Source organism: Meleagris gallopavo, chromosome 16, assembly GCF_905368555.1.
Source record: "Meleagris gallopavo chromosome 16, MGAL_WU_HG_1.1, whole genome shotgun sequence".
Lineage (NCBI taxonomy): Eukaryota > Metazoa > Chordata > Aves > Galliformes > Phasianidae > Meleagris > Meleagris gallopavo.
In genome coordinates this window covers 6,333,849-6,359,624 of record NC_139419.1, presented here as the reverse complement: position 1 = coordinate 6,359,624, position 25,776 = coordinate 6,333,849, and the positions used below count along the sequence as shown (strand labels likewise).

Sequence of the window (25,776 nt, the reverse complement as noted above, 5' to 3'; positions counted from 1 at the left end):
CTCTGCCATTCCACCTGGATGGAGACAGCCCCAGCCACAGATGCCTCCCCCTTGGGGCTCACTTTGGCTCTTTTCCTGGGGTGCCCCACAGCAGCTGCTTGCTGCGACTGCCCCATGCAGCCCTACTCAGAGCCATGACACAATGAGCTCTGATAAACCCTTATGTGTGTGTGTGGATCAAGGGGATGGGGAGAAAAAAGTCTTTTGTGTGTGTGTGTGCGCAAAATTTTAGTACAAAGCAGCAGAGCTGATTTTTTTTAAAACTTTCCAACACCGGTCCTGGAGTGTGCCCACCCCTGAGCCCACCACTCCCAACAGCACTGAGGCTGGGCTCCCACCAGCAGCTGTGCCACCAGGAACCAGCCCCATGCCCACCCTGGGGGCTACTGCTGTCTGTGGGGCAGCTCAGCAGAGGGAGCAGGGGAAGTCCGTCAGGTCAGGCTTACACCAAACACAGCACAGCATCCATCAGTGAGGAACACCTGAACACAGAGCAGAGCCCTTTGCTACCCGGCATGGTTTGGTTTGTTTGAGAAGTGAGCTCAGGGCAGCATCCATGCGGGGTCAGCTCCGTGCCAGCACAGCTGTTGCACTGCTGCTGCAGCTGTACCAGCAACCACTGCCTCCCAAAGAACTGAACCTACATCTCAAATCCTTACAATGCCATGGCCACACCGCAGCTGCTGCGCTCCTGACACTGCACACCAATGCTCGGACCTCACCAGAGCAAACACCACCTTCCCTGTAGCTTAGAGCTCCATGCTGGGTTACAGAGAGCTGTGTTGGAAATGAGATTGGCTCACAAGCCAGAACCCAGAGCAGCGAGACAGAGCCAGCTGAGCCCTTACAGGAAAGCACAAGCTGGAGGTAGTTCAACAGCAGGCAGAGTAGATCCAATGCGACACAAAGAAACTGTCACCCTGGTTTATAACCCAATTCTTTATCTTGGTAAAGAGGGAGCAGAAGGTTGTGGTAATCAGTCCAGGCAGAAAGCCATCTATCACCACTTGCAAAAGTTGAGCAAGAGCCCTTTGGTGGAGGGCTTTCCATGGAGCCTCCTTCAGAGCCACTGGACCCACGGCCCTGGATCGGGTGGTGGGGCTGAGCCCTGCAGGTGTGGGGAAGGGGATGGCAGCGGGAAGCGAGCGGCCACAGCACGGAGTGCGAGAGGGTGAGGGCACGACGGTAGGTGCCCTACGGCCACCTCATCTCGGAGGAACTTTGCCGGTGGCCGCGGGGAGGGCTGCTGCGCTCTGCACGGCGTGGAATGGCACGGCTCGGCTCGGAACTGCACGGCACGGTTCGGTTCGTAATGGCACGGCACGGTTCCACGGACTCCCCCACCCCCCCACGTCCCCGGGCACCCCACGCTTTGCTCCGGCCCGGCCCGGCCCGCCCCTCCCCGGGCAGTCCCTTTCCCGCAGCCTCTCGCACCTTGAAGGCGAGGTCGTAGAACTCTCCGCTGCTGCTCAGCGAGGGTCGCCCGGGCGTAGCGCCGCCGTTGCGGGGCAGCTCCGGAGCGGGCGCGGGGCTCCGCGGGGCGGCGGCGGCGGAGGGAGGCAGCGCGGCGGAGGGCGCGGAGCCGCCGCCTTTGCTCCGTGCCGCTTTCTTCCGCGACATGCCGGGGCAGCGCGGCCGCGCTGAGGGCGCGGGGCCGTACCGCCGCCGCCGCCGCCTCCCCGGGCCCGGGCCCGGCCCCGCTTCCAATGGCAGCGCCGCGGGGGCGGTGGCGAGGGCCGGGCACGCTCCGCTCCGCTCCGCGCCCGCTCGCTCCTCCCCGGCCGCGCTCCGCTGCGCGCTGTGCTCCGAGCGGTGCTCGCGCGGGAGGGGAGCGGAGCTGCGGGCACTCGCACGTGCGGGAAGGGGCGGCCCGAGGGCACCCACTAAGGGAGCAGCGCACCGTGAGTCTGCACCTACGAAGAGAGCAGCAGCCTTCATTTGCCCCCAGGGAGGGAGCAGCGCTGTGCGTTTGCAGCCGCGAAGAGAGCAGTGCACCGTGCGTTTGCACCCACGAAGGATGCTCGTGCACCGTGCATCTGCACCCACAAAAGGAGCAGTACACCGCGCACTTAATCCAGGGGTGCAGCACGGGCACGTTCACTCATGTGGGTGCAGTGTTGTGTTCCACGCTCTGCCTGCTGCCCCTGAGCTGCTGCATACCCCCACCTCACAGCAGTGCATGGGGACGGCTGCTCTCTGGATCTGGGCCCGTATTCCGGCAGCTGGAGCTCCCGCACTGCTCCACACCTGGGCAGGGCCATGGGCAAGAGGCAAGCACAGGGAAGAGAGGAGCAGGCATAGAGATGGGGGTGACAGAGCATACTCTGGGGGGCAGCGGGTGCTGTCTGCTCTACTGGCAACTTGTGCTATCCTCAGTCTGTCTCAGCAACTGGTTTCAGTGAGGAACACTTTCTTTCTTTGCATCTTTCTTTCTGGCTGCAAATGAAGTGTCACCCGAGGCACTTGCGACTCTCTCAACTGAAATAAATGTCTTTAGCTGTGTGACAGAGTTCCAGCGGCACAGCTTTATGCTTCCTGCAGAAGGAGGCTCCAGCAGTCCTATCGGAGCAGGAGAGGCAAATAAATCTCCCTGGTGAGAAGCCAGGCAGGCACACAATGAAGGCATAAATAAGTAACAGGGCTTGCACAAGCCCAGGAGGAGCTGATGGCCAATACAAAGGAGCTCACACCAACCTGAGCCACGGGCAGAGCCCAGACCGCATCACAGTGAAACTGTAGTGCTGCTACAGCTGGAACGAGCGCTGCTCTTTGGGACCTTCAGTGCCCCCAAGGGCTGAGCTGCGTAAGTGGGCACCTCAGTGCACCCAAGTCCTCTCCTCCCCTCCTGCACCTGTAATGCCCCCGGGGAAGTGCTTCCCTGCATGCAGCAGAACAGCTCCTTTGAGGGCATTTAAAGCTGCAGTGAATCCCTGTTCTGCTCTCTCAAAACATTCCCACTGCGGAGGGGGGAGGCAGAGAGCAGAGCTCTGAGCACTTCTGTCATGGATGGGGGTGATGAGTCGGGCTCAGTTCCCCCAGGATCCCCTTCTGCCATCCTGAGCCGCACACACTGCCATGGCCGTGGAGCTCTGGGCTCCCTTCTGCTGAGGCTGGAGATAAAGCTGTCACAGCAGAAGCTTCTCACCCTCTTCCTGCCATGATCCATCCAGGAGATAGAGGACCTGACTTGGCAGAGCAGACTTGGTGCCAAGGCTTTGCTCTATAATCTCATTTTCCAGGACAGTTGTGGTCAATAGAGGCGGAGGGAGCAAAGTACAATGCCGGAGCTAGCAATGGCTCCATGGGATTTTTAGCTTGTCCCCATGCAGCAATAAAGTGGGGCATTCCCTGCACAGGGGGGAAAGGTGCACAGCCTCCCTGGGACCAGCACTGCTTTAGCAAAGTGACTTTGTTTTTCCCCCATCCCTACCACAGCTGATGATGATGGAAATCTTTAAGAGCCGTGTGCTCAGAGCAAACAAAGCCAGCTGCTTATCACCGCTGCATCGCAGCAACACGGCACAGGGATGGTCCCTTATGCAGGTGGCATTGGGGACATTGCCTGCTGGCTGCTGCTCTGCCAAAGGTCGCGTGCTGCAGAGCTCGGCTGCATGCAATGCAGGTGCTGGGAGCCGCGGGAGCACAGTGGGAGAAGCAGCCCCAGCAAGTTTTTCCCTTTGAGAAAATGCATGTGAAGAGGCACAGCCTGCTCACAGCTCTCAGTCATGCCTGGAAATGTTGCTCCTCATATAGTTACAGGAACTAATCAGATAACTGCTGCTGAAATAAGGGGAATGTGTTTGCTAAAAATAGCTTAATGGAACAACACACGCCTGGAGATGCGGCGTGCCTCGGGGAAGCAGGGCTGCAGGATCTGGCAGGCTCTGAGTGGGGCCGGCAGCGGTCGGTTGTTTCTCCCATACATCTCCATGTAAGTGGATTTGTTTCTCAAGGCAGCCAATCAGCACAACCCCATTAGGACCATCAGCCCAAGAGCTCTGCTGTGCTGCCAGCACACGCAGGACCACAGCTCTCAGCCTCCTGCTAGACCCAGGCAGAGCCTTTCCTGGCAAATTCCAAACCTGTGGTTGAGACCTTCATGGTCTCCCTTCTGGGGGTGCTGGCAGTGCCCTTCCAGCAGCCTGATCCTGCTGGTCTCTGGTTCCATCACTGGCTCAGATGGAGCGGAGCTGTCCTTGTGGCAGAGTTTGCAAGGACATGCTCTTCCCACCATGTCAGCTGCCTTCTTCACCGGGTGGCTTGGCAGCTGCAGAGAAGCTGATGCAGGCTCCTGCCATGCTCTGCTTGCGGCTCAGCTTTGTCTCTGCCATCACCTATGGCAGTACCTCCAGCCAAGTTTCAGTTCTCCCAGGCTGGTATCTCACTCTGCTTTCTCTGCTCCTACAGGTGAAGAGCAAACATAGCTCTGACTCCAAAGAGAAGTCACAGAAAGAGAGGACAAACATCACCCAGATGGGAGGTAAAGGAGGGCAGCCAGGCAAAAGTGACACCATGGTGACAAGGCCAACACATTGCCCATGGTGCTGCCATGGTGCAGCAGTGACAAAGAACCTGGGCAAAACACTGAGAGCTCAGCACTTTCCCTCTGCCTCCATGCAAGAGGCCCAGCCCACGCAGAGCTGAACACTCATTGTTCCCCGCCTGCCACTTACTGTTCCTCCCTCCCCATTGCTCACTTACCTTTGAACACTTCAATCTCATTGCCTTTGTCACTGTCGCTGGCTTTTAATTGAAATTCCTCAGACATCTCCTCGTCAATGCAGCCCATCAGTTATTTTCGTGTGGGAAGTGATTGTTTTCCATTTGCAGCTGTGAAAGTTAAATTCCAATGTTTTGCTGGGAGACTGTTTTTGTCTCTCCACTTTCTTTTGTTGCCAAGTCAAGTCCTATTTTGTAGACCTCCTTCCTCTGTCTGGCTGCTTCGTTTGCTGTCTCTCCTCTGCACGGTCCCTCTGTTTCCATCCTTAGCCCACCTCTCTGAGCCCTCCTTTATCCCCAAAGCACATGCACCAAACCCAGCAGCTGAGAGGCTGAGCTCAGATTGTCATCCACCGACCAGGTGCTGGGTTCTATCCCTGCTCCCCAGCAGGACAGGGAACACATTGGTGCGGCTGCCAACAATGGGGCACTGCTTCCCCTCGTCCCCTTGGAGAGGCAACCCGGTGTCACCCACTCGTGGCATCCAAGGTGGAAGCTGTCCTCAAGGATGAGCAGCGCACAGCATGCGTGGACCCCACTGCCCTTGCAGGGCTTTGCTCCCACAGCTCCATGCCCCACATCACCACCAGCAGTGCTGGGATGCAGCAGAGCAGCCTTGGCACCACCCCAAGGGCATCCCTATGGATCCACCATGCTGCACAGGGCCCAGCCCAGCCCTTTGGAGCACAGCAGGGCAACCATGCCAGGTCCCAGCAAGTCTGGGCTGGGGCCAGGAAATGAGTTTTCCTTGTGCCAAGACAGAAACGAGCCGTGATTTCAGCCAGCAGAGCACTGAACACAGAGCCCTCAGCCTGGCTCTGCTCCAGCAGTCACTCACGAGAGCTTTCAGATGGGATGAAGTCAAACATTCAAAAGTTCCTTGAAATGTGTCCTACAGAGAGAAGGCTGAGTAACAAACCCTCAGCCTCCCAAACAGAAGATACTTCCAAACTATTTAGCATATTTCAAATGCTTCTCAGACATGCCTCAGACACCAAATATTTTAGAAATATCTCCGCTTAAAACAATCTAAGATGGTTTGTAGTGAGATACAGAGACATCCTGCAATGAGGAAGGGCTGGGGCACGGAGATGATTTCAAAAGCAAGTGTGCAGACATGACACAGTGTCAGCTTTATCAGTATATGCACAGGTAGGTTGGCAGCATGTGGAGCAGGGCAGGCAGCAGCTTCCTGCGTTCTTCATGGTGCTCGTGTCCTCATCCCAGCTGAGGCTGTGCTCTGCCAGATCTCAGGGTGCTGCAGAACACACACAGATGCACAGCGAGCACAAGAGCGATGGTGCTCAATGCAGGAGAGGTGCAGAGCAATGGAGAAAGCACCTTGACTGAAGGGTGCGGAGACGGCCGAGGCTCTGGATGCAGACAGCACGGTGAGTGCTGAGGGGCTGCTATCCTCTGAGCACATGCTCCCAGAAATATTATTTGAATTTTGGGTAGGCCTGTGCAAAGCCAGAGGCTGGACTCGATGATCCTCATGGGTCCCTTCCAGTTTGGGATATTCTATGATTCTCTGACATATGAGTCAGAGAGAGGACAGACTGAGGGCAGCTTTGTGCTGCATCACCCACAGGACCCCGCCATCAGCACTGAGTAGATAAACCCCCATAGCTCACTTTTGCACACTGTGTTTTAGGCACTATGGGGCCAAAGTCATGTTGGGGGCCAGCTACAGCTCAGTGATACGTGCAGCACTCCTTGGGGCCCTGTAAAACAAGGAGTAGCAATAAGCTAGCACAGGAGCGTGCAGAGGTTCATCAGGCTGCTATCCAGACAGTAAGTGAACTGCTAAGGGTTGGGAAAGAGCCCCTATTGGAGTGAGCCATTACACTGCTGCTTGCTGTTCTGCACCATGCCTTGGCCAGTGGGTTCTAATTCAGGGAGAAGCAGCCTCACCTCCCTGATTGGGGCAGAGCTGTGCTCCTGTGTGCCAGGAGATGCAGCTCCGTGCTCGCATCTCATTCAGCCATCCATCAGAGCAAAGTAGTGGCAGGGTGCTGTTCTGAAGCCAAGCAGTATTTATCAGCCCAAATCAATAGCTTCTGTCTTCCTGCTTGTCCTCTCACATACCTGCAATGATGCTCGCCCATGGTCTGAGCTGTCAGCAAGCAGCATTTTTCCAACCAATTAATAAGCTGGCTACAAAGTTGCAGAGCCATGCGTTAATAGGGTTTGTTAACACTTTTTGAGGAAAGCTGAGTGTTTTCAATTAACAGAACTTTTGTGAGTTTGGGCAATTGCATTTTTCTTGAAGATGACAGTGAGTGAGCAGCACAGGCAGTCCAGAGCTGGGCACATGAAGGTGCCCTTAACTCTGTGACATAATCAGCTGCGATGGATCCATGCAGTCAGCACTTTGCTGCTACTGCTTACTGTGATTTTACAATTTCCTGCTTTGCTTAAAAGTGTTTCTTTATTACTAGAAACTTCTTTTTCCCCAGCAAAGCTAAGGGCTGTCCTAGCTCTGCAAACATTTTGTCTGCAGGCAATTTCATTTGCATCAGCTGTCCTTCTGCAATCAGAGGGACTAATCACATCTGAACAGCTGAGCACACGTGGAAGCCATCAGGTCTGCCTGTGGAAGGCACAGCCAACTGCAACCAGCCACAGCCAATTGGAGGCAATAACACCACTGCCAAGCGACTTCTCCAGGCTGGAGCACACGGTCCTCCTGCCAGCCATGCTGGGAGCAGCCTCAGGCCACCAGCACCTGCCCTTCCCCAGGGCCCAGCAGGTCCTGAGGGCTTCGAGTGCACTTTTCTGCCTCTGCGCCTCTTGCTGGCTGCCCTCTGGCTTCAGCTTCACCAGCACTAATTAATGCACAGTTGTTTCTTTTGCATCATTGCGTTACAAATGAGCAGCTTTTGAATCCTTGATAAAAAATAAAAAAATAAAAAATCCCATTTTCAGAAGTTTTCAAAGGCAGAGGCACAAGTGTGAGCACCATGCAGACCTGGCCCTGGGGGTGCTCAGCAGCATCACCGACCTCCTGGGTGACATTTGTGCTTGTGTGGATATTATCCATGCAGAAAGGCGAGTGAGGGACGTACGAGCAAGGAACAAGAGGGAAGATGCTTCCCATAGCTTCTGCGGTGTGGAACAAGCATCTCCAGCTACCTGCTGACTGCTTACCCAGCTAAACTTGCCTCAATTAAAAACACCAACACCACCGCGGTGCCTCCTGATGGTGCGCAGACATCAGCATTTCCATGGCAACGAGCAGAGCAGCAGCAATTTGGGGGGAAGCAGTGCTTGGCCCCTTGGGCAGCCCCTGCATCATTCCCTGAACTCCTGTCACTCGGAACTTCAAACCCTATGGAGAGAGGGATTCTGAAGTTCTGTTTGCTTTGAATGAGCGTTTGGTGAATAAAGCTAGAAGTGCCACCAGTTGGATCCTGAGCAGAAAGCACCATGGCACAAAGCACTCAGCTCTGGTTTGCATTCACGCTCCATCAAATGGATGAAAGCGTTTGGTGTGAATAAATTCCTTTCTTGAGCTGAAAACACCCACAAAAATCACCCAGAAAAAGCCCAACGGGGGCTCATCCTCATGCAGCTGAAACCTAACACTGAGCCCCAAGTCTCGCTGAGAGCACTGCTCCAAATACAGCTGATGGGATCCCAGGCATCCAGGGACGAGCTGGGGGCACTGCCCACACATCCCGTAGGGTTGTGGATATCCTATCCTCATCCTCTGCATCCCGTACCAAGTGAGTGCGGGTGTGCAAGCCAGGAGCCCTCCGGAGCGGGAGATCGCTGCTTGGGTCATCCCGTGTGGGGTTGTGTCTGATTTTAGAGACAGTTTGGTTTTTTTCCCCGTTTTTGGGTTAGTGCTTTTTTGTTGTTTGATTGGGTTTAACTGGCCGGGCGGGGGGGCGTTGAAAAGCGGAGCGGCAGCGCGGCGGGCGGTCCTAGGGGGCGCCAGGGGTACACGGACAGCGCCGGGAGCCGAGCTTCGGCCGAACCGCCGCGCTGCCGCGGAGCTTCGCGTGGCCCGAAACAAAACCCTGTCGGGGAGCGTTGGCAGCAGCCCAGCAGAAGAGCAGCCCAGCATTCCAGTAGTTGAGCATCCCAACGTCCAAGCATCCCAGCAACCAAACAGCCCAGCATCCCAGCAGCTGAGCATCCCAGTAGTTGAGCATTCCAGCATCCCAACAGTCAAGCATTCCAAAAGCTGAATATCCCAGTAGCTGAGCATCCCAGTACCCCAGGAGCTGAGCAGCCCAGCATCACTGTAGCCAAGCACCTCCACACCCCAGCAGCCCATCTCCCCAGCCGCAGACTACCCCCTGCCCACATCCAGGCTGCCTTGTTGCCCCACTGCTCACAGCTCACATACTGGATGCTCCATGTCCCCAGAGCCTTTCTGTGGCTCAGGCTGAGCTGCAGTGCTGCTGGCTGGGGCACAGAGGAGGTTCCCAGGCTGGTATTTATTGAATTGACACCGTGGAGTTGGCAGCTTCTCTGTTTTTAATTTTCAGCCCTCTTTGTGAGGTGTTACATCTAACAGCTGGTGTATGAGGAAGTCTGTCTCAGCTGCAGATCTCGACGCTGCCACACCAGCACACTGAGCCAGCAGATGTGCTTCATGCTCTGAAGTCATCTAAAGAGCTCTGCTCAAATAGAAAGACAGAATGGAGATTGGAAGTGGCAAATATAATATAAAATAGGATGAAGTTTTGGCTTTCAGCTGTCCTCTCCTCCAGGCCTTCCAGGCAAGGAAAATATTATGTCTGGAGGAAAGGCAGCAGAGCATGAGGAGGTGGCTGCAGTCATCGGGTCGTGGATAACAGCTGGGAATGCTTGTGTTGGCTGCAGGAGGTGGACATGGGTGGGAGGAGATGGCTCTGCTGGGGTAACTCCAGGTTCCTCCTCATGGGACTGGCCATAGTGTTTCATGTTGGCAACCTGCAGGGGTGAAAACTGTCCTGCTCAGAGAAAATAGTATCCTTGCTTCCTCTGAGGTACTCATACCCCACCTAAAAGTAAATGTGACAGCTCTTCCCCCCCTGGGTGTGTACTGAGGGCACACTGTTCTCCTGTATCGGTTAAGATGGAAAAGAAGAGCTACTGCAGACGTTTTGGGTGCATTCAGCCTGTATTGCTTGTGGGATGGAAGGGGAGAATTAGCACCCTCTTAGTTGGGTTTTAATTCTACTCCAAGTAAACAGTGTTGAGAAACTCTCTGTCCGCCTGCCAGTGGGAGGAACCAGAAGGATCCCTTCCCCACAGCACGCCTCACATTGAGTCTCCCCACCCCACAGCATTTTCCACTCCCATCATTTTCCACAGGCTGCATTTTAAAATCTGTCCCAGCTCAGTGCTGTGAACTTCTTCCAAGATCAGAAATTACGGTTCAATGTGAACAAACTATTTCTTGCTACTCAATCACCATTTGCCATCTTCTTCCCCACTCGCTCCATTATTTCCCCATTTGCTGCCTGTGTTGCAGCTTGGCTGCCCCACTCTGGGGGGAGAGCCCTTAACCTCATTACATCCACTAGATTACATTAGTGACCTAATCTGATTACCATCCATACACAGGACATTTTCTCCCTGCTGTTATCTTTAGAAATATGGACATTGCTGCCTGCACCAATGGTTAGGAAAGAAAAACAGAAAGCAAATTGCAGCTGAGAGAGCAGAAGCAAATACACAGTGGTCACATGAGGAGGCAGCAAAAATGGAGCTATTTGGGGCACGGTGCATCACGTAAAAGATGATGATGTGTCCCTCAAGTCAATTTCAAGTTCAAAAGGCACAAAATGTTTTCAGAAAGTAAATTCTCATATACATTAAGTGCTATGCCAAGGGGTGAAATAAGATGCTGTCAGGCTTCTGAGATAAGGTATGTGTAGCATTTAGATAAGCAAAGCCAGAAGCCAGCTAATACAATCTGCTGTCACTCCTTTGATTTCAACAGGATGATGCATGTACCTAAAACCCAGCAAGCTTTTATGGACTTTATAGGATCTGGACCATCAGAGCAGGCAGAGCAAAGTGAGCAGCTCTGGAGGGATAAAGACAGATGCACTGCAAGGTTCACGAGTCAGTCCTTGCACTTTAGGGAACCCAGAGCATCTGAAGTCACACAGGTGGCTTAAAAAATCCTGCAAGAGACACAGGCCTGTCCCCACAGCCCTCCTCCCCCCACCCGCATGTATCCTCAGGCTCTTAGGCTCCCATCCTCTTTCTGTTACCACCCAAAACAACCATTCTGGCTCCCTGCAGTTCACACCTTCAGATGCTTGCAGCACGTCCCACTCCTCCATGTCGTAGTTTCTCCCTTGAAAGCTCCCAGGCAGATTTCTTCACGATCTGGCCCCACTGACACAGTGCTGCGGCAGCTCCCAGCACACTGCAAAACGCAGGGGGATGACATCCCCAGCACCAAGAGGCACCAGCAGCAGGAGGCTTTGCAAGGAGACCAGCCTTGGGCTTTGTGAGCTGTTCTCAAAAGCACCAAATGCCCTTTGCTTGGCACTGGGCTGCTGGAAGGGTGCAATATCAGCAGACCAGGGCTCGTACTGAGCACACGGGCAGCTCTGCAGGATGGATACCAGGGCTGAGCCAGAGAGATTTCCTGTGTTGTAACACTCAACTCCAGCGTTACGTGCAAATATTTTAAAAGGTGCAAAGGTCTGCGAGAATTAATGCAGTCGCATAAAGAAAAGTGTCAATGGGCGCAATGCTGAAAGATACGTCTGGACTGACAAATCTCTCCCAAGGAGAGTGTGTCTTTGCTGGGCAATTCAGGCAGAGCTGAGCAGCGCCTGGCTCGGGCTGTGCAGGGTTTGTCCCTCCGTTCACATTCCCTGCCCCAGCCACTCGCCCTAGGCGCGCTGCTCCCCCCAGACCCCTCCTATCGCTCCCAGCAGCGCACTGCCTGCCGCCACTCTTCCAGCCCTACGGCACACATCTGCTGTGCTTACAGTGAGAAATGCCTGCCGGGCACGGGCCAATGACTCTGGTTTCCAAAGTGATGCGGCACTGAAAGCAGCTCAAAAGCAAGAATTCCTTCTGTGTTTTATTCGGGCTTCCTTCTGTCCTCCCCTTGGCTGATGCTCTGTGCATATCACACATGGTGCAAAGGGCTCTAAGCAACTAGGGCCCCTGTAAAATTTCCAGCTAGCACACCTCCACTGCTTACAGATGGGGCTGGGCTTGGTTTTGGGGAAACCCTTTGTGAGGACGGAATTCTGCTCCCTTTGTACATGGGCTTATTTAACTACGATAGTCTGGGACCAGCCCTCGCACCGAGGAGCTTTCAGTGCAAATCTCAGCGGCCCGGCCTGAGCCACGCCCCGTCCCAGTGCCACGGTGTGCAGCGGGCGAGCGGCACGTAGAGCCCGCTGACCTCCGCATAGCATTTCAAAGCAGCCCTGCGAAGTCCCTTCCTCACCTGCTGCGCTGCAGATGCCAAACGCGCGGCTCTTAGAAGATCCGATACTGTAAAGCTGCAGCGGCCCCGGAGCGGTGCCCTCCCCCGGGCGCCCCGGCCCGGCTGTCCCCGTTCGCCCCTCACCGAGCGGTGCCGAGCGCTCCCCGCACCCGCAGCTTCGCCGCAGCCAGGACCGGGAGCGGTGCCGGGTCCGGGCGGGGGCTGCCGCGGGGGCGGGCGGAGGGGCTGGAGCGGCGCCGGGTTTCCGCCGGGCGGGAGGCGGAGCGGGAGGCGGCGGGCCGCGGCCCGGGCGGAGCGCAGAACGGAGCGGAGCGGGGCCGGGGCTGTCAGCGCGGGGAGCGGAGCCCAGGGGCCGGGCCGGGCGCCGCCGCGGGAGCAGCGCGCACCGCAGCGCCGGGGGGAGCCCGCCATGCGCTGAGCCCCGCGGCGCGGGAGGAGCGGAGCGGCTCGGAGCGGAGCGCGGAGCGGAGCCGAGCGCGGGGCGCGGCCGGGCCCGGGCCGGGCCGGGGGAGAGGCGGGCCGGGGCCATGCCATGCCCGTAGGAAGAGATGCCTTTTGGAAATGGAGACACTGGAACACAGCGCAAACATGGCGTCCCCGCGGCGCGGCTGCCCCTCTCGGGCTGGTGCCTGCTCTGCTCCCTGCTGTGCGGGGGGCTGGCGGCCGCCAGGACCTCTCCGGCCCCCTCCTGCCAGCCCTGCGCCGCTGACTGTACCTGCTCCGGGGGCCGGCCCGGAGCCGTCTGCGTCGCCAACTGCTCCGCGAGGGGCCTGGAGCGGCCTCCGGGCGTCCCGACCGCCGCCACGGCTCTGTGAGTACCGCGGGGCCGGGAATGGGGCTGGGAATGGGGCTGGCACGGAGCGCCGCTTTCCAGAAGTTGTTCACGGCGTTTGCGTGAGTCCACGAGCAGTTTTGTTGGAGACCCGTTGCATGACAGCGGGGACAAACATGGAGACGGCTGAGAAAGTTTGGCGTGCGGAGGTGGCAGCGTTAGAGATGTGCAGAAGTGGCCCAAGCCACGCAAAAGGGAAAACAGCTCCGGGGTGTGGGACACGGGGGTCCCCATCGACAGCGGTCGTGGGGATGCACTGGGCTCTGCACCTGAAGAACGGTTCTGGGGTTCACCCAGATGCGTGATGCTGTAATGCTGCGTGGGTCCCATCACAGCCACCAGCCCACAGGCACTGCTTCCCGTGGAGGAAAAGGTTTGCTATCTGGAAAGGCACAGGGACACTAATTGGTTAGTGTTTAATTGTGCTTTTTGCACTGTAGCTGCATCCGAGAGAGCTGGGATGCTGCTGCCCCAGAGGTGCTGTTCTGCTTTGGGGGTGGGTACAGAGGGAAATAGCTGTGTTGTGACGCGAGCAGCTGGATGTGGTTTCAACGCCGCTCTGTTAACAGCAGACTTAAGGGACTCAATTAGCAAGTTCACGTCAAAGTTTGGTGATGAAAGCTCTCAGATGAGATGGGTGATGCTTGTGTCACAATACTGACTTTGTTGTTTTGGAGCACCAGAGAGGTGTGTGCCATGCAGGGCATCAGCGCGGTCTGCATGCAGAGCCATAAAGTTACTGCATGATGTGGAAAACAGTCAGGGCAGAGTGGGGAGGGAGGATTGTTTTGAACCTAAGTTTGTTTTCTACAGGGAGTAACTTTTCTTGAGGAGACGAAAGCTGTGAGTGATTGGTGCAGGAGGGATGACATGGTCTGGCATGATGGAGGGATCTCACAGGAGCAGAGTTCTGCTGGGTTTCAGTAGGATGAGGACCTGCTTTTCTGAGTGTCTGCTTTGTACCGTCGGCATAAAATAAAAAGTATAGGAAAAGTTGCACGCAGCATGGTAAGCATTAGGTTACAGATCTAAGTAGCTTCAGGAAAACACATCTGTAAACACAGCACATGAGGCATTTCCAAGTGTTTTCTTACATGACATGCTTTGGCTTTTCCAGACAAAGCCATGGGTATTTTTTTTTTATTTTTTTATTTTTGGCAATAAGTCCCCAGCCAGGGAAGGTTTGGTGTCATCTGGGACTCCCTGATGCTATATTATCTGCTGTCAGCTGTGCAGCTGAGGTCCCCCTGTAATAGGAGTGGGACGGGTCAGTGCTTTGCTGCTCCCTTCTGAAGGCTGTGATGAAGTTGCTCATTTGGCTTGTTAGGGGTTTGGGGTTATGTCTGTGTTTTTAGGATTATTAATTTTGAGACTGCATTTTGTTTGAGACTGTTGCTCTTATTGTTGTTCGGAGGAGCTGAGTTGTAAAAGCTCCCAGGACATTTTGAGTTAGGTTCTGTGACACAGTAACAAATTGAAGTTAGCCATACAGCTCTCACCGGTCCCCAAAACAAAGTGTGAGAAGGGGGAATCAACTGAAGCTGCAGGCTGGAGTTGGGAGGTGCAATGTAGCTTTTCTCTGCTGAGGAATGGCTGGCAGCCTGTAGGGCTGCACGGCTGATCGTGCACCTCAAGTAATGAATGCATGCTGGTGATATTCTAGGGATGGTGAGGTTTTGCTGCTGTGGCACCTGGATTTCCCTCAGGGAGAAGTTTACTGCCCTGTTCTACCTTTGGCATGAGAGCGAGGGCAGCTGTGCTTGCATTGTCACCATTAGCAGGATGGATGTACAGCTTAGTTTGGGTTGGGTGAGGGCGATTCCGGCTCATGGTGCAGTTCTGTGATTAGCTTTATCATGTACTTCAAATTCCTTTTATTGAACACCAGCACATAAATTATGCTTTTAGCAATTTACTGCTGGCTCTCTCATTAGAGGAAAAAAAATATATATATATATATATATATATATCTCAGCAGCGTATGAGTTTTTAATTAGTCTGAAATGAAAACAGCCTTTGAGAAGCAGAGTTCAGAATTCCCAAAGCTCCTGGTTGTGCAGTAGGTGTGTGCTGGCTGTCGTGCTGACCAGTGTGATCCCATGGCTCTGATGGACGAGCTCTGATGGACAAGGAAATGAGTTCTTCTCGTATGCACATCACGGACAGAACAACTTTCAGTAAGAAAATGCCAACTTGGGCAGAACCATTTCTGTAAGCACAGGAGCACCTCGACACGCAGAGCAATACACAGCACTGCTCTCAGCCACGTGCTGAGCCGGCAGCGTCTCCAGAGAGCCCTGGAGGGCACCAACCCCATCCCACTGCTGCAGCCAAATTCTTGAGCTTTGCACTTCTGAGCTTCTCCAGCTGAGGAATGCTTTGCTCTGATCTCTCCTCAAATGCTTCATTTTCAGGGCGCTGGGTTTTGCTTCACAGTGTGACTTTACTGTTTTGTGGGATGCTCCTTTTGTTCCTCAGCCAGGAATAAATCTCATAATAATTTTCTGACTTTCCCTTGCAAATATTGACTATTTCTGACACATCATTAGCATCGTGAAAGTTTTGGAGCGGAGATAAGAATCTCCATTGTAATGCTGTAGAAGTGAAACTCCCTTATTTTTCCTTCATTAATGCAGAGCAGCATCAGAGGGGCTACTGAAGCTTTGCAGATCTGGGATTGTGACTTTCATCCAAAACCCAGCGGGGTGTTTTTGTAGACTTGATGGTAAGCCCCGGGATTGCACTGCCCAAACCTAAGGATAAACAGATTTTACAACCTACGGGCTGTACTACTTGAAATCAGAGGAGCTGGCAGTGATTGGTAGGTGCTGGTAGTGTTACACGAGGCAGCGAAAGCTTTTTCAAGGTTCAAGGTGTCTTCAAAAGCTATTGGAGAAAAATAAGCCAATGAAATCTGCAATCCGGCACAGGTATAACTGCAAGCAGTGGAATGTCTGTACTGTGGTGTCCAGCCTACAAAGGGAAAATAGATTAATTAAAAAAAAACCTTAATCTGGAGTGCCATTCACATAAGAAGCCATATCCCCAGTGAAAACAAGGCTGAGCTTCTCTTTTGTAAGGAATTTTGGAAGGGGGAAAAAGGCCCAAATGAGGTGCTAGAAAAATATTTTGCAAACAAGGTTAATTCAGCCCAAGGAAAGGACTGATTGCATAAGTGATTGCAAGTGCAGTTAGAGCTCCAAACAAGGAGGCAATTCTGTATTATTCTGTCTGAGCATAATGGTGTCTGGTGTTAGCAGAGTACTTCTGCAATGGCATCTCAGCAGCACGAGGTCTTGGTTGGTTGGAGAATCCGGGAGCTCTTATTCCCTCTGGAGAGGTTATGGGAGTGTGGTGACTTGTGATACTACTAGAGGGGAAAGTTGTGTCAGTGCCCACCTCATATTTTGAGATTCCTCTGAAATTTGGTATATTTTTTACCAAGTGTCTCTCAGGTTTCTCCCAGCTACTCTCATTCTGCTCTCACATACTGTTTAAAGAGCAAATCACTGCATTGGAAGGCAGGGTGGAACTCTCATCTGGTTTGCTAAAGCCCCTTCTCTTTTTGCTAGTTAGTGGAATTCCTTGTTTTGTCTCCGTCATGCTGCAGTTTCCACTGTGGTTTTCACACTACGTCTCTGCGTCGTCCTTTTTTCATTTCTTCAGGCTTTGTTGTCTTTTGATCACTGCAGTTTGGCCTCATTTTGTGCCTTGCTTTTATCTGTCCTGTGTGTCCCCAGATGTTTCTCAGGGCTGCAGCGAGTGAGAGCTGAGAGCAAAGCATGCGTGCAATAGCCAGGAGCGGGCTGGGAGCTGCATGGAATTCAAGCATCACTGAGTGGTTTTGTTGGAAGGGAGCTCTGAATGCTGCCTGGTCCCACTCCCTGCACTGAGCAGGGACACCCACAGCTCCATCAGTGCTCAGAGCCCCATCCAGCCTGACTGTGGCTGTGTGCAGGGATGGGGCACTGCCACCTCTCCGGGCACCCTGTGCCACTGCCTCACTGCCCTTAGCATAAAGAACTTCTTCCTTATATCCAATCTAAATCTCCTCTGAATAACACCAGGGCTGGGAAGCTGCCCTGGGGCTGGACCCACCTCTATGCTGTCCTGTATGCCGCTGCCTGTCCCAGCACTTCGGGCCTTCTGGGCCTTCCTTTGTAACATGCCTTAAAGAATGAACTTGTTTTTCACATCAAAAAGCTGATGTTTTTTTAGACAGTGAATCTGTGCTGATGTCTTTGCCGAAACTAAAAATATCAAATTGAAACATAACATTAGTTTTTGCTTTACAAACAGCACAGTAAGAAAAAACAAAAAACAGACAAAAAAAAAACAACACATGATTATAACCGTTCCCATTTTTTTTAAGGATAACTATCATCAGGAAGAGCCTCAGCAACATGCAAGCTGACAATCCATAGCATTTGTGGTGAATTACAAGAGCTGTGACCAGCAGACAGATTCTGTCCTCGCTTTCTGGCTCCCTTCTCGCAAAAGATTGCTTCAGTTTTGATGATGTGCTGCCACTGCATTTAAGCAGAGAGAATCAAAACAAAGCTAAGCAGTATATCTTCAGTCAGCTGCTTCCTGCCATCTGACAGTGAAAACAGTTCCCCTCAGGTTAGGAATGAGCCAGTCTCTTTGGCTCCCCAGCATCAAGCCTGGTAAAAACTTCAGTGAGCTGAGATCAGAGAGGAGGCTTCAGATGTGGTGTGCTGTCTTCAGTGCAGAGTCTGTTTTAATTTAATGAGAAGCCGGTGTGATATGCTAGCTTGTAGCAGTGCCTGAAGGAACGATGCTCAGCTGTAGCAGTGAGCCTCCTGCTTTCAGTCAGGGTGCGTAGGTACTGCTGTGCCTGCGTTACCTCCACCCTGGGCTCTGCATTCTGTACCCCTGTGCAGAGAGCTCCTTGTATCAAAGCCCACCCTTGGCTCAGGACTGAGATGAAGTCAGCAGCTTTAATCACTGGTTTGAAACTCAGATTTGCAGGGTGGAGTTTGCAGCCCGTGCTGGAGCCCATGCCCGCTTCCTGGGGCCGACGTCACCGACGGCGCTCGCAGAGCCTCCACCATCGCCTCCCTGCTTCCATTGCAACATCTGCTGGCAGCATCGGCCCTGGCTGCTGCTCAGTGCTCCTCGAGCAGGGAGGTGGAATTGGCAGATCCCAGAAGCGAAACGAGTTTTCTCTGCAGCTCTGTTTGAGGCAGGCAGAGGAGCCTCTCTTTCCTTTTCCTTGTGGGTTGGATGGGACTCTGTGAACAGCTTTGCTGCTTGGTCAGGGGGCACTGACAGTGCTGGGAATGGGTTAAAGAGGTTCTGTTCCAGCCGACTTAGGCAGAGGTGGGAGTGGCTCTCTAAAAAGAGAATCTGGGGTGTGGATTGAGTCCTCCTGAGGGAGGAACTGGGGAACAGCTAAGCCTGGGAAAGCGAGAGCCGAAGCGTTGTGTTGGCCAACATTTTTAGTTTCTCTCTCAAAGCCACGCCTTAGGAAGGGGGTGGAGAGAGCATGGCCCAAAGCGTGCGGGTTTCGGTGGAGGTCAGGTTGGTGAGAGCCTCTCTGAGTCCGGGCCCATCAGGGACCTCGTGGGAGCCACGTGTGCCCCTGCGGATCCGCAGTGGCCAGCTGTCAGGCTGCAGGAGTGTGTTGTGAGCGCAGCACGGGCAGTCGGGGGGATCCTGGGGTCACACTGCAGTGAGGGGAGCTCACGAGTCCCTCTGGAAAAAAAAAAAAAAGCGATTGTTCTTCTTTGTGTATTTATTTTTGTAGGGCAACCTCATGTTGCTTGAAAGAGCACTCCACAAGTGGCTATTTTTGTACTCCTCTGCTCATCAGCTTGCCTCGCAGCTGGGCTGGGTGCCTTTTAAGAGTTGAATGCAGTTTAGCCTTTCCAAGCGTGGCTTGGATTAAACAGATGTTTCGATTCCCATCCCCGCGGCTCCTGCTCCCCCATGCTGTATTTCCAGCAGGAGGACATCAGCTCTGGCATGCAGGCCCTGGCGGAGGCCCTCGGGGCTCTTCAGCTCCCCAGTGTCCACATACTGGTCAGGATTGCTGCTAGCGTCGATGGGAAGCACGTGATCCTTCAGCAGCACCTGCATGCAGCCCAGGGCCGGCACCCCATGTCTGGCTGGCAGCAGACACTGGCGCGCCATCAGAATGGGAATGTTGATGGGTTTTGCCTCATGAGTTGCTTCTGTGCTATTGCTTAATGGCTTTCACATGCAAAGAGTGTGGAGCTGTTTGTGAGCAGGCAGAACCATCCGAGCCAGGCTCTTCAACCAGTGTCAGGCAGTCTGTGGGGCGATAGGAATAATAACGATGGGCCCCATCCTGCGGTTCGTGCTCCCAGCACAGAGCCCGTGTGCCACATTTCCTCTCCTGGGGCTTAGAGAGCTGCAGGAGCAGTTGGAAACCTCAATGAGATGCAGAGTGGAGTCTCCAAGAAAAGTGTTGCAGCCACATCTGTTCCACACAGCTATGCTTTTGACTCCTTAGACACCTCTGTAAGCTGGCTTTCGTTGTCAAAAAGAAGAGGACAGGGGTTTGGGGACAGTGTCTTGCTTTGCCACTGACAGACAGTTCCTTGCACAGAAGCACTGTGGAGACCTGTGCTCTGTCTGAGCCTGTGCACCAGTGTTTGTGTGCCACTCGCAGCACGGAGCTGGCCCCAGCATAACTGTATTGCACCCCTCCCCAGACAAAAAGGCTTGGAAAGCCTTCTGGAAAGAGTGAGTTTTTGGAAGGGGAAGTTTGGATATGGAAAGAGGAGTCAACTGGCCTTCTATTATTTTTTACTGCTGCACCAATTCTCATAGCTTAGGCACTGTACAGATACAGCCAAGTGACAGGTCTTGCCCAGGACGTGCAGATGGTCCAGGCAATCCTGCAAAAGCATAAGCTTGGATGTGGGCACTTGGCTCTGAGATATTAACATACCTTCTGCCATTCCAAAATCGGTAATGGTTTCAGCAGGTCAGCAGTTTGTGTCGTGAAACTGCCCTTGCACCTAAGCATAGCACAATTAAAAAGAAATCATCTGCTATTTTTTGAAACAAAATGAAGCTGTCATAGAAATATGATGCAGGATGATTCCCTGGGAGAATAGTTTCCATTGGAAAATATCTTGGCTCCCAATCAGACCTCTGTGAAGCCGTCTTAGAGGACGGCTCATTATTGCTACCTTGGTGGTTTTCTAGGAAAGGACTGTTACATAAGCAACAAGTTGATGGATCCATAGCTAGGATTCCTTCTCATCTATTTCACATGTTGGTGTGGGGTTCTTTTTGCTTTTTTTTTTTTTGTTTGTTTTTTAATAAGGGTTCTCTGTCCCCCTAGATCCAGGAAGCAACTGAAAGTAGCCACTAAAATGAACAGAATGACGTTGGCCAGAGATTCATAAGTAATGAATTAAATCTGTGCAGATCAAAGGTTTCTATCAGAGTGTGGGAACGTTATTTTATTCCAACAGAGGGAAAACAAGTGATTGGCTTTATGGACTGAACTCTGTCAAAATTTGCAGTCTCTGATTGCATGGATCAGTGCAAAGTTTGTATCGGAAGTCTTAAATATTTAGTGAAGACAAAACTGGGGTAGCAAGATAAAAGCTAGGAGAGGCCCACTGTCGGACTGTGTTAGTCTTTGTGTTGGGTACATGGGAGAATTCACTGTAGCTAACATAAGTGGTGGATTGGGTTCACAATGTAACACCAAAGTAATGGCTTTCCTTAAGAAAGAGGGGAAAAAAACAACAAAAAAACTGCTGCCACTTTGTGGAGTAAAACTCTTGCAGCTTGCAGCACAAGTCTGGGGAAACAAAGCTTGGGTCCTTGTGGCTCTGCTAGACTGACAGAATATAGTTCCTGAGTTTTAATTTGGATGGAAGATACACCTCATTTTTACAGGGGGTCCCAACAGCATCATTCATACTTGATTTTGTATTTCATGTAAGACAAAACAACTTCAGTAGCACAACAGTCAAAGCCTGAACTCTCTGGCTGTTGGCCTTCACAGCTATCCCTGCTCTCTCATTGCATCCAGCAATAAGTCATTGCTTGAGCATTTGCAAGCCTTACCGGTGCTTGCAGGAGAGTAAACTGTAAGCATAATAATGTCACTGTCCATGGACAGTTTAGTTTCTGATTACATGCACATATTGCATCTGATACATCCACCAATGTAAGTTGCATTGCATCAGCTCTGCACTGGAGTGCCATGACCCATTTTATGCACTGAGTCAGAATGGAGGATTACCCTCTGTCATAATTTAGAATTTGAATCATTTGAAGTGTTAATTACAGCTGGCAATCAGATCTCTACAGCAAGCCAGCAAAGCTCTCTGCAACATTCTGCCTTTGTTTGGACTGAATGTGACACCTCCAAATCTGTAGCTTGATCCCATTACTCTGGAGAGAACTGAGAGAGGAAACTGCATTTGGAGATGAATCTCCCACCAGACATAAAACTTCCTCCAGAGCAGATAAACTCTTAAGCTGCTTGGGAAGGACATTTACAAGTCACCGGGGTGTCTTGGATCACTTGATGGCATGCAGGCCTACCTCCGCTCCTCTCCTCTTGCTGGTGGTTGGTCCCATCAGCAACATGGAGGCCTTTTGTCCCTGTGCTTATTGACCTCAAGACCTGTCCACTCCCATGGAGGGGGGGAATTGGAAGCAGAGTGTTGTGCATTGGCTTGCCATGCAGTTCCTGGGATTGCCAACTTCTGCAGGAGCCATGAAAGCTGTGTACAGCGCACGTAAAGCCAGGCCTTGTTGCCACCTTTGTCCTCCCCTCCACAATCAGGGAATTGATGTGCATACCTTAATTTGGGAAGAGAGGTGGGCTACTGGGAGAAGTGCTGTCCTACAGCGGGAACATGGGGACACGGGACATGTTTCTTTTGTTTTCAGCTCAGACCCTGGTTGTGTGGGCTGGGTTGTCACTGACTGCTGCGCTCCGTCTCCTCTGTCAGAGCAATGAGGTTGATGGTTCCTGGCCTTGCTGGAGAACTCTAGTGGTTATTTATGTGAATTAAGTGCTTGTTGAGGGCTTAAGTGCTTGGCTGCTGGATAAATGCCCTGGGGTTCTAATTTGTACTTGTTTGGTGCTCTGCCATCCTTGTGAGAAGGCAGCAGAACGTTGTCTTGTACCAACTCTCGGGATGCTGAATCTGCAGTCTGAGCAAGGCACGGGGCAGGGCAGTGAAACGCCCATGCTTGCTTGTTTAGCTGGTTTATTTGTAACCTCTGTCCTGCCCTCCTGCCCCTGTTTTTGCTTCACCTTGCCATCACCCCCAAAATGCAGCCTTATGCTTTGCCTCTACATCCTGTGGCAGGTATGGCAGCCAGCTGGATCTCATCGTGCTGCTGTAACCATCGTTTTTCTTTTGAATGCAGCTGAACAAAGAAAAGTCTGGTTTTCTGCCCAATTTTATTTTAGATTCAAGCCAGTGCCATTGGTTTTTAAACAGAGACATCCCAGCCCCAAATCTGTGCTGAATCCCGGGTGCCAGCTCCTGAGAACACAGATGTGCTCTGCAGGCTCCTCAGGGAAAGGACGTGAGGCTGGCATGGTTTTCCTCACCAGCAGCATCCTGAGGAGCCAAGCTATCAGCCCCAGAATGCAGATGCAGAGATGGTTATGCAAGGCCAGGGCCATGTTGCTGGCACAGGACATCCTGCGCCCAACCAGCAGACCTGCAGCCATGTCTGTGGGCCTCACTGCTCTGTGTGGAGAGAAAAGCCTGGGCTGAGCCTCCAGGGCTGCTCCCAGAGCACCCTATTGCAGTTGGGCACCATTTTGCCTCTGCTGGGTGCCATTTTCTTGCACTGTGGGCTATGACAACAGCAGAATGAGGCTTTCTTGCCTCTTACCTACACCAGTCTATGGTGAGGTGCTGGAACATGCTGCCTAGAGAGGTTGTGGATGCTCCATCCCTGGAGGTGTTCAAGGCCAGGTTGGATGGGATAGATGGCCTGATCTGCTACTAAATGTGGAGGTTGGTGGCCCTGCCTGCAGTGGAGGGGGCTGGAATTTGGTGATATCTGAGGTCCCTTCCAACCCAAGCCATTCTATGATGAGGAAGAAGCTGGTGGAGTAAATTCCTGACGTATCAGCAGTGCTGGCATTCTTTCATGTGTAAAGCTCAATTTAAAATGCAGAAATTCATTTGTATCTTTGTATTGTGCATGGTATGTATGAGCTTGCAGAAAAGACCCGAAGCTCTGAAAATTGTTATTTGTACATGTAGTCCCAGGCAGGACCTCGTAGTGCTGGGCATGTGCAAGGAATCTTGCAACAGAAATAGATAAGGCAAGAGGAAAAGGAAGTCATCTTATTTTACAGCTGGCTGAGACTGAAAGGTGTTTGCACGTAGAGTGAGAGACCTGCCTGGGGTCTCACAGGCAGCGTGTGTCAGAGCCAGGCGTGAGCCCTCCCCCTCTTCTGAGGTGCAGCTGAGTGTGATAAGCACGTGAGCTTGCATGTGCATGTGGGGCCAATCTGACATGAAGGTCTCGCAGTGTGGGATGACTTGCTGGGGGTGCACGTGCTTCAGCTGGGAAACAGCTGCTGGATTGGGCTGACCAAAGCAGTGGTTCCTGTCCAAAAGAGACTCCCAAACTGTGCTGGTCAACAAAAAGCAGTAGTGCATCCTACTGTGTGTGCAGTACAATGTGGTATGAACTGCAGGACTGGAGTCTGAAAGTAATTTATTTACAAAGCCATGCTTTATCGTGTTGGGTAAGGGGAGTTTGCTGTATTTTGGATGGAACTGTACAATGAAGGGGTATGCTTGCTGAGATATGTATTTTCATCCAGGTTTACATCTAGCTTTCTCTACTCTGGAGCATCTTCAAAGTGGGAGAGCTGTGTTCACTGTCCTGTCCTAATTCCAAATGTAGCAAATCATGGCTTAGCTGTGATTCATTTTGCTGTGAGGGGAGCAACACCTAGTCATTGTATTGTTTTGCTGCCTTGTAAAGAGATGTCCTTGCTCCAGACCCTGTTCCTGGTGTGCATGGGGGGCCTACCTCTGCAGCAGAGACTATTCCTCTGTTGTGACCTCCAGGAAGCAGGATTCATTTAGGGAAATTTGGTGTGACAGGAGGAACAATGTTTCATCGTGAGTTTGTGCTGGGGTTCAGGATTAATCATTACTGCACTTAATGTGTTTTAGCTCAAAGCCAGAACCGTCCGTATCACCTGACCATTCTGCAAGCAAAACCAATGGGATATCAGATTTTGGCATGGCTTTGCTACCCGGAAGTGGGGTTTCTGCAAGGCATGAGAGAATGGAGAGCAATGGTTAATCGGCAGGATGGAGTTAATCATTCACAGAATTCCTTAGCTACAAACTCTTTCCTCAGTAATTTTTTGGTGCGTTACTGGAAAGGAAATCGGGGTATGCGAAGCAAAACCATACTTAACAAGTCACAGTAGCCCTGGTGTGTGTAGGATTTCTTGCTCTCTGCTGAGGTGGAGCTCTCTTGTGGGAGGAGATGCTTAAATGAACCTATAGAGCTGAACGGTGTTGGTAAATTTGATATATCTGCACCTTTCTCTTCGGATGTGCATGCCAGAGATGGAGATTGAAGAAAGAAATGTCTGTCCTTTCACCTGTGTGAGACCCAGTTTTTTTTTTCTTTTTTTTTTTTGCATCAGCCAATAACATCACCAACATCTCAAACAGAAGTGGGAAAACTTATCTTAATAAACTAGCTAGGATGCAGTTACTCACAAGAGTCTGTCTCCGCCAGCCAAAACATGAGTCAGCCACCTCTCATAAATCTCAAGATTAAAAATAACCCAAAAGAAAGCCAAATGTTGCCTTGAGCCTGAAGTCCCATGTAGGAGACATTTGGAGGATGTTTAAAAAAAAAAAAAAATCAAGAAAATGGAAGGAAAAAAATAGAGATTATCATTTAATGTCATGAGTCCAGGAGATAGGCTTAGGGAGCCCACTCCTCCTCATATGACTAAGCTCATACATCCTGTAAGCCCCTTCTTTGGGTAGAAGTGGGTTGGGGAATGGTTGTTCAGAGCCTCGTATCATGGAGCAGATATAGGAGTTGGTAAGGAGTCAGGTGAGGTTGGTAAGGGACTGCTAAATAGGCAGCCAAAATCAGAGTCATTTTTAGGGGATTAATCATGTGGTCAGATGGATTATATGACATTTCTGCTGTTTAGAGGTAAATATTTAATCTGTAGGTAACCCAAGGCTGAATTGATTTCTGTGCCAGATGGAGCTAGCCCTCCATCCAGGAATCTGAGTCTGCCTTCCTTCCTTCCAGCTCTGATTCACCTCCCAGACACCACTCAGACCTTGAGAAATTCTGTTCCTGAGCTTCTGGCTTTTGCTTCTTTCTGCACAGAGTGGTTGTGGAGTTGGTGATGTGACATGCCCAGCAGTGACAGACCTGCTGTCTTCTTCAGAAGTGCTGAGTGGCTGTAAAATGTGTGACTGCAATCAGGGGGCTTGATGATTCAGGCTGTATTTCATGCATAGTATTTCATGTATTTCAAACTGAAGTGGCATAAAGTATTTAATAGGAAGAAATGTTCAACTGCATACTGTAATCTTGTTCTACAAACACATAGGTAGGAAAACAGTTTTAGATTTCTGTGCTGGTAGAGCTTGTGAGCCTTTGAACGCCAAGACCAGTGAGTTCTGTCAGCCCCTCAGTGTGTGCACATGCTAGACATGGACTGATTACTTGTGTATCTGCTTGCTTCCTACTTGAAACTGCAAACAGCAATTGCTCACTGTAAGCTCACTGTAAGCTACCCAGATGCCCTGCGTGGCAT

The 25,776-nt window shown here is 52.0% G+C and overlaps 2 protein-coding genes across 4 annotated transcripts in view; one reads left to right on the top strand and one right to left on the bottom strand.

The window, feature by feature from the left end:
* RAB26 (RAB26, member RAS oncogene family) overlaps positions 1-12,673 on the bottom strand; it is a 31,626-nt gene extending 18,953 nt beyond the window's left edge. The window contains exon 1 of one of the 2 annotated variants that reach the window (XR_014886735.1): positions 12,140-12,673. Coding sequence is in view for 1 of the 2 variants with exons in the window: in XM_085237274.1 (XP_085093400.1) it covers positions 1,435-1,620 (186 nt within the window). In the remaining variant the exon portion in view is untranslated. Of the gene's footprint in view, positions 1-1,434; positions 1,808-12,139 lie in introns of those variants that run through there. The other variant, XM_085237274.1, reaches the window with a different exon arrangement.
* A 14-nt stretch (positions 12,674-12,687) lies between these two features.
* Positions 12,688-25,776, top strand: part of PKD1 (polycystin 1, transient receptor potential channel interacting) — an 85,734-nt gene continuing 72,645 nt past the window's right edge. For both annotated transcript variants that reach the window (XM_085237262.1, XM_085237261.1), the window contains exon 1: positions 12,688-12,950. In XM_085237262.1, the coding sequence (XP_085093388.1) occupies positions 12,688-12,950 (263 nt within the window). The remainder of the gene's footprint in view (positions 12,951-25,776) is intronic.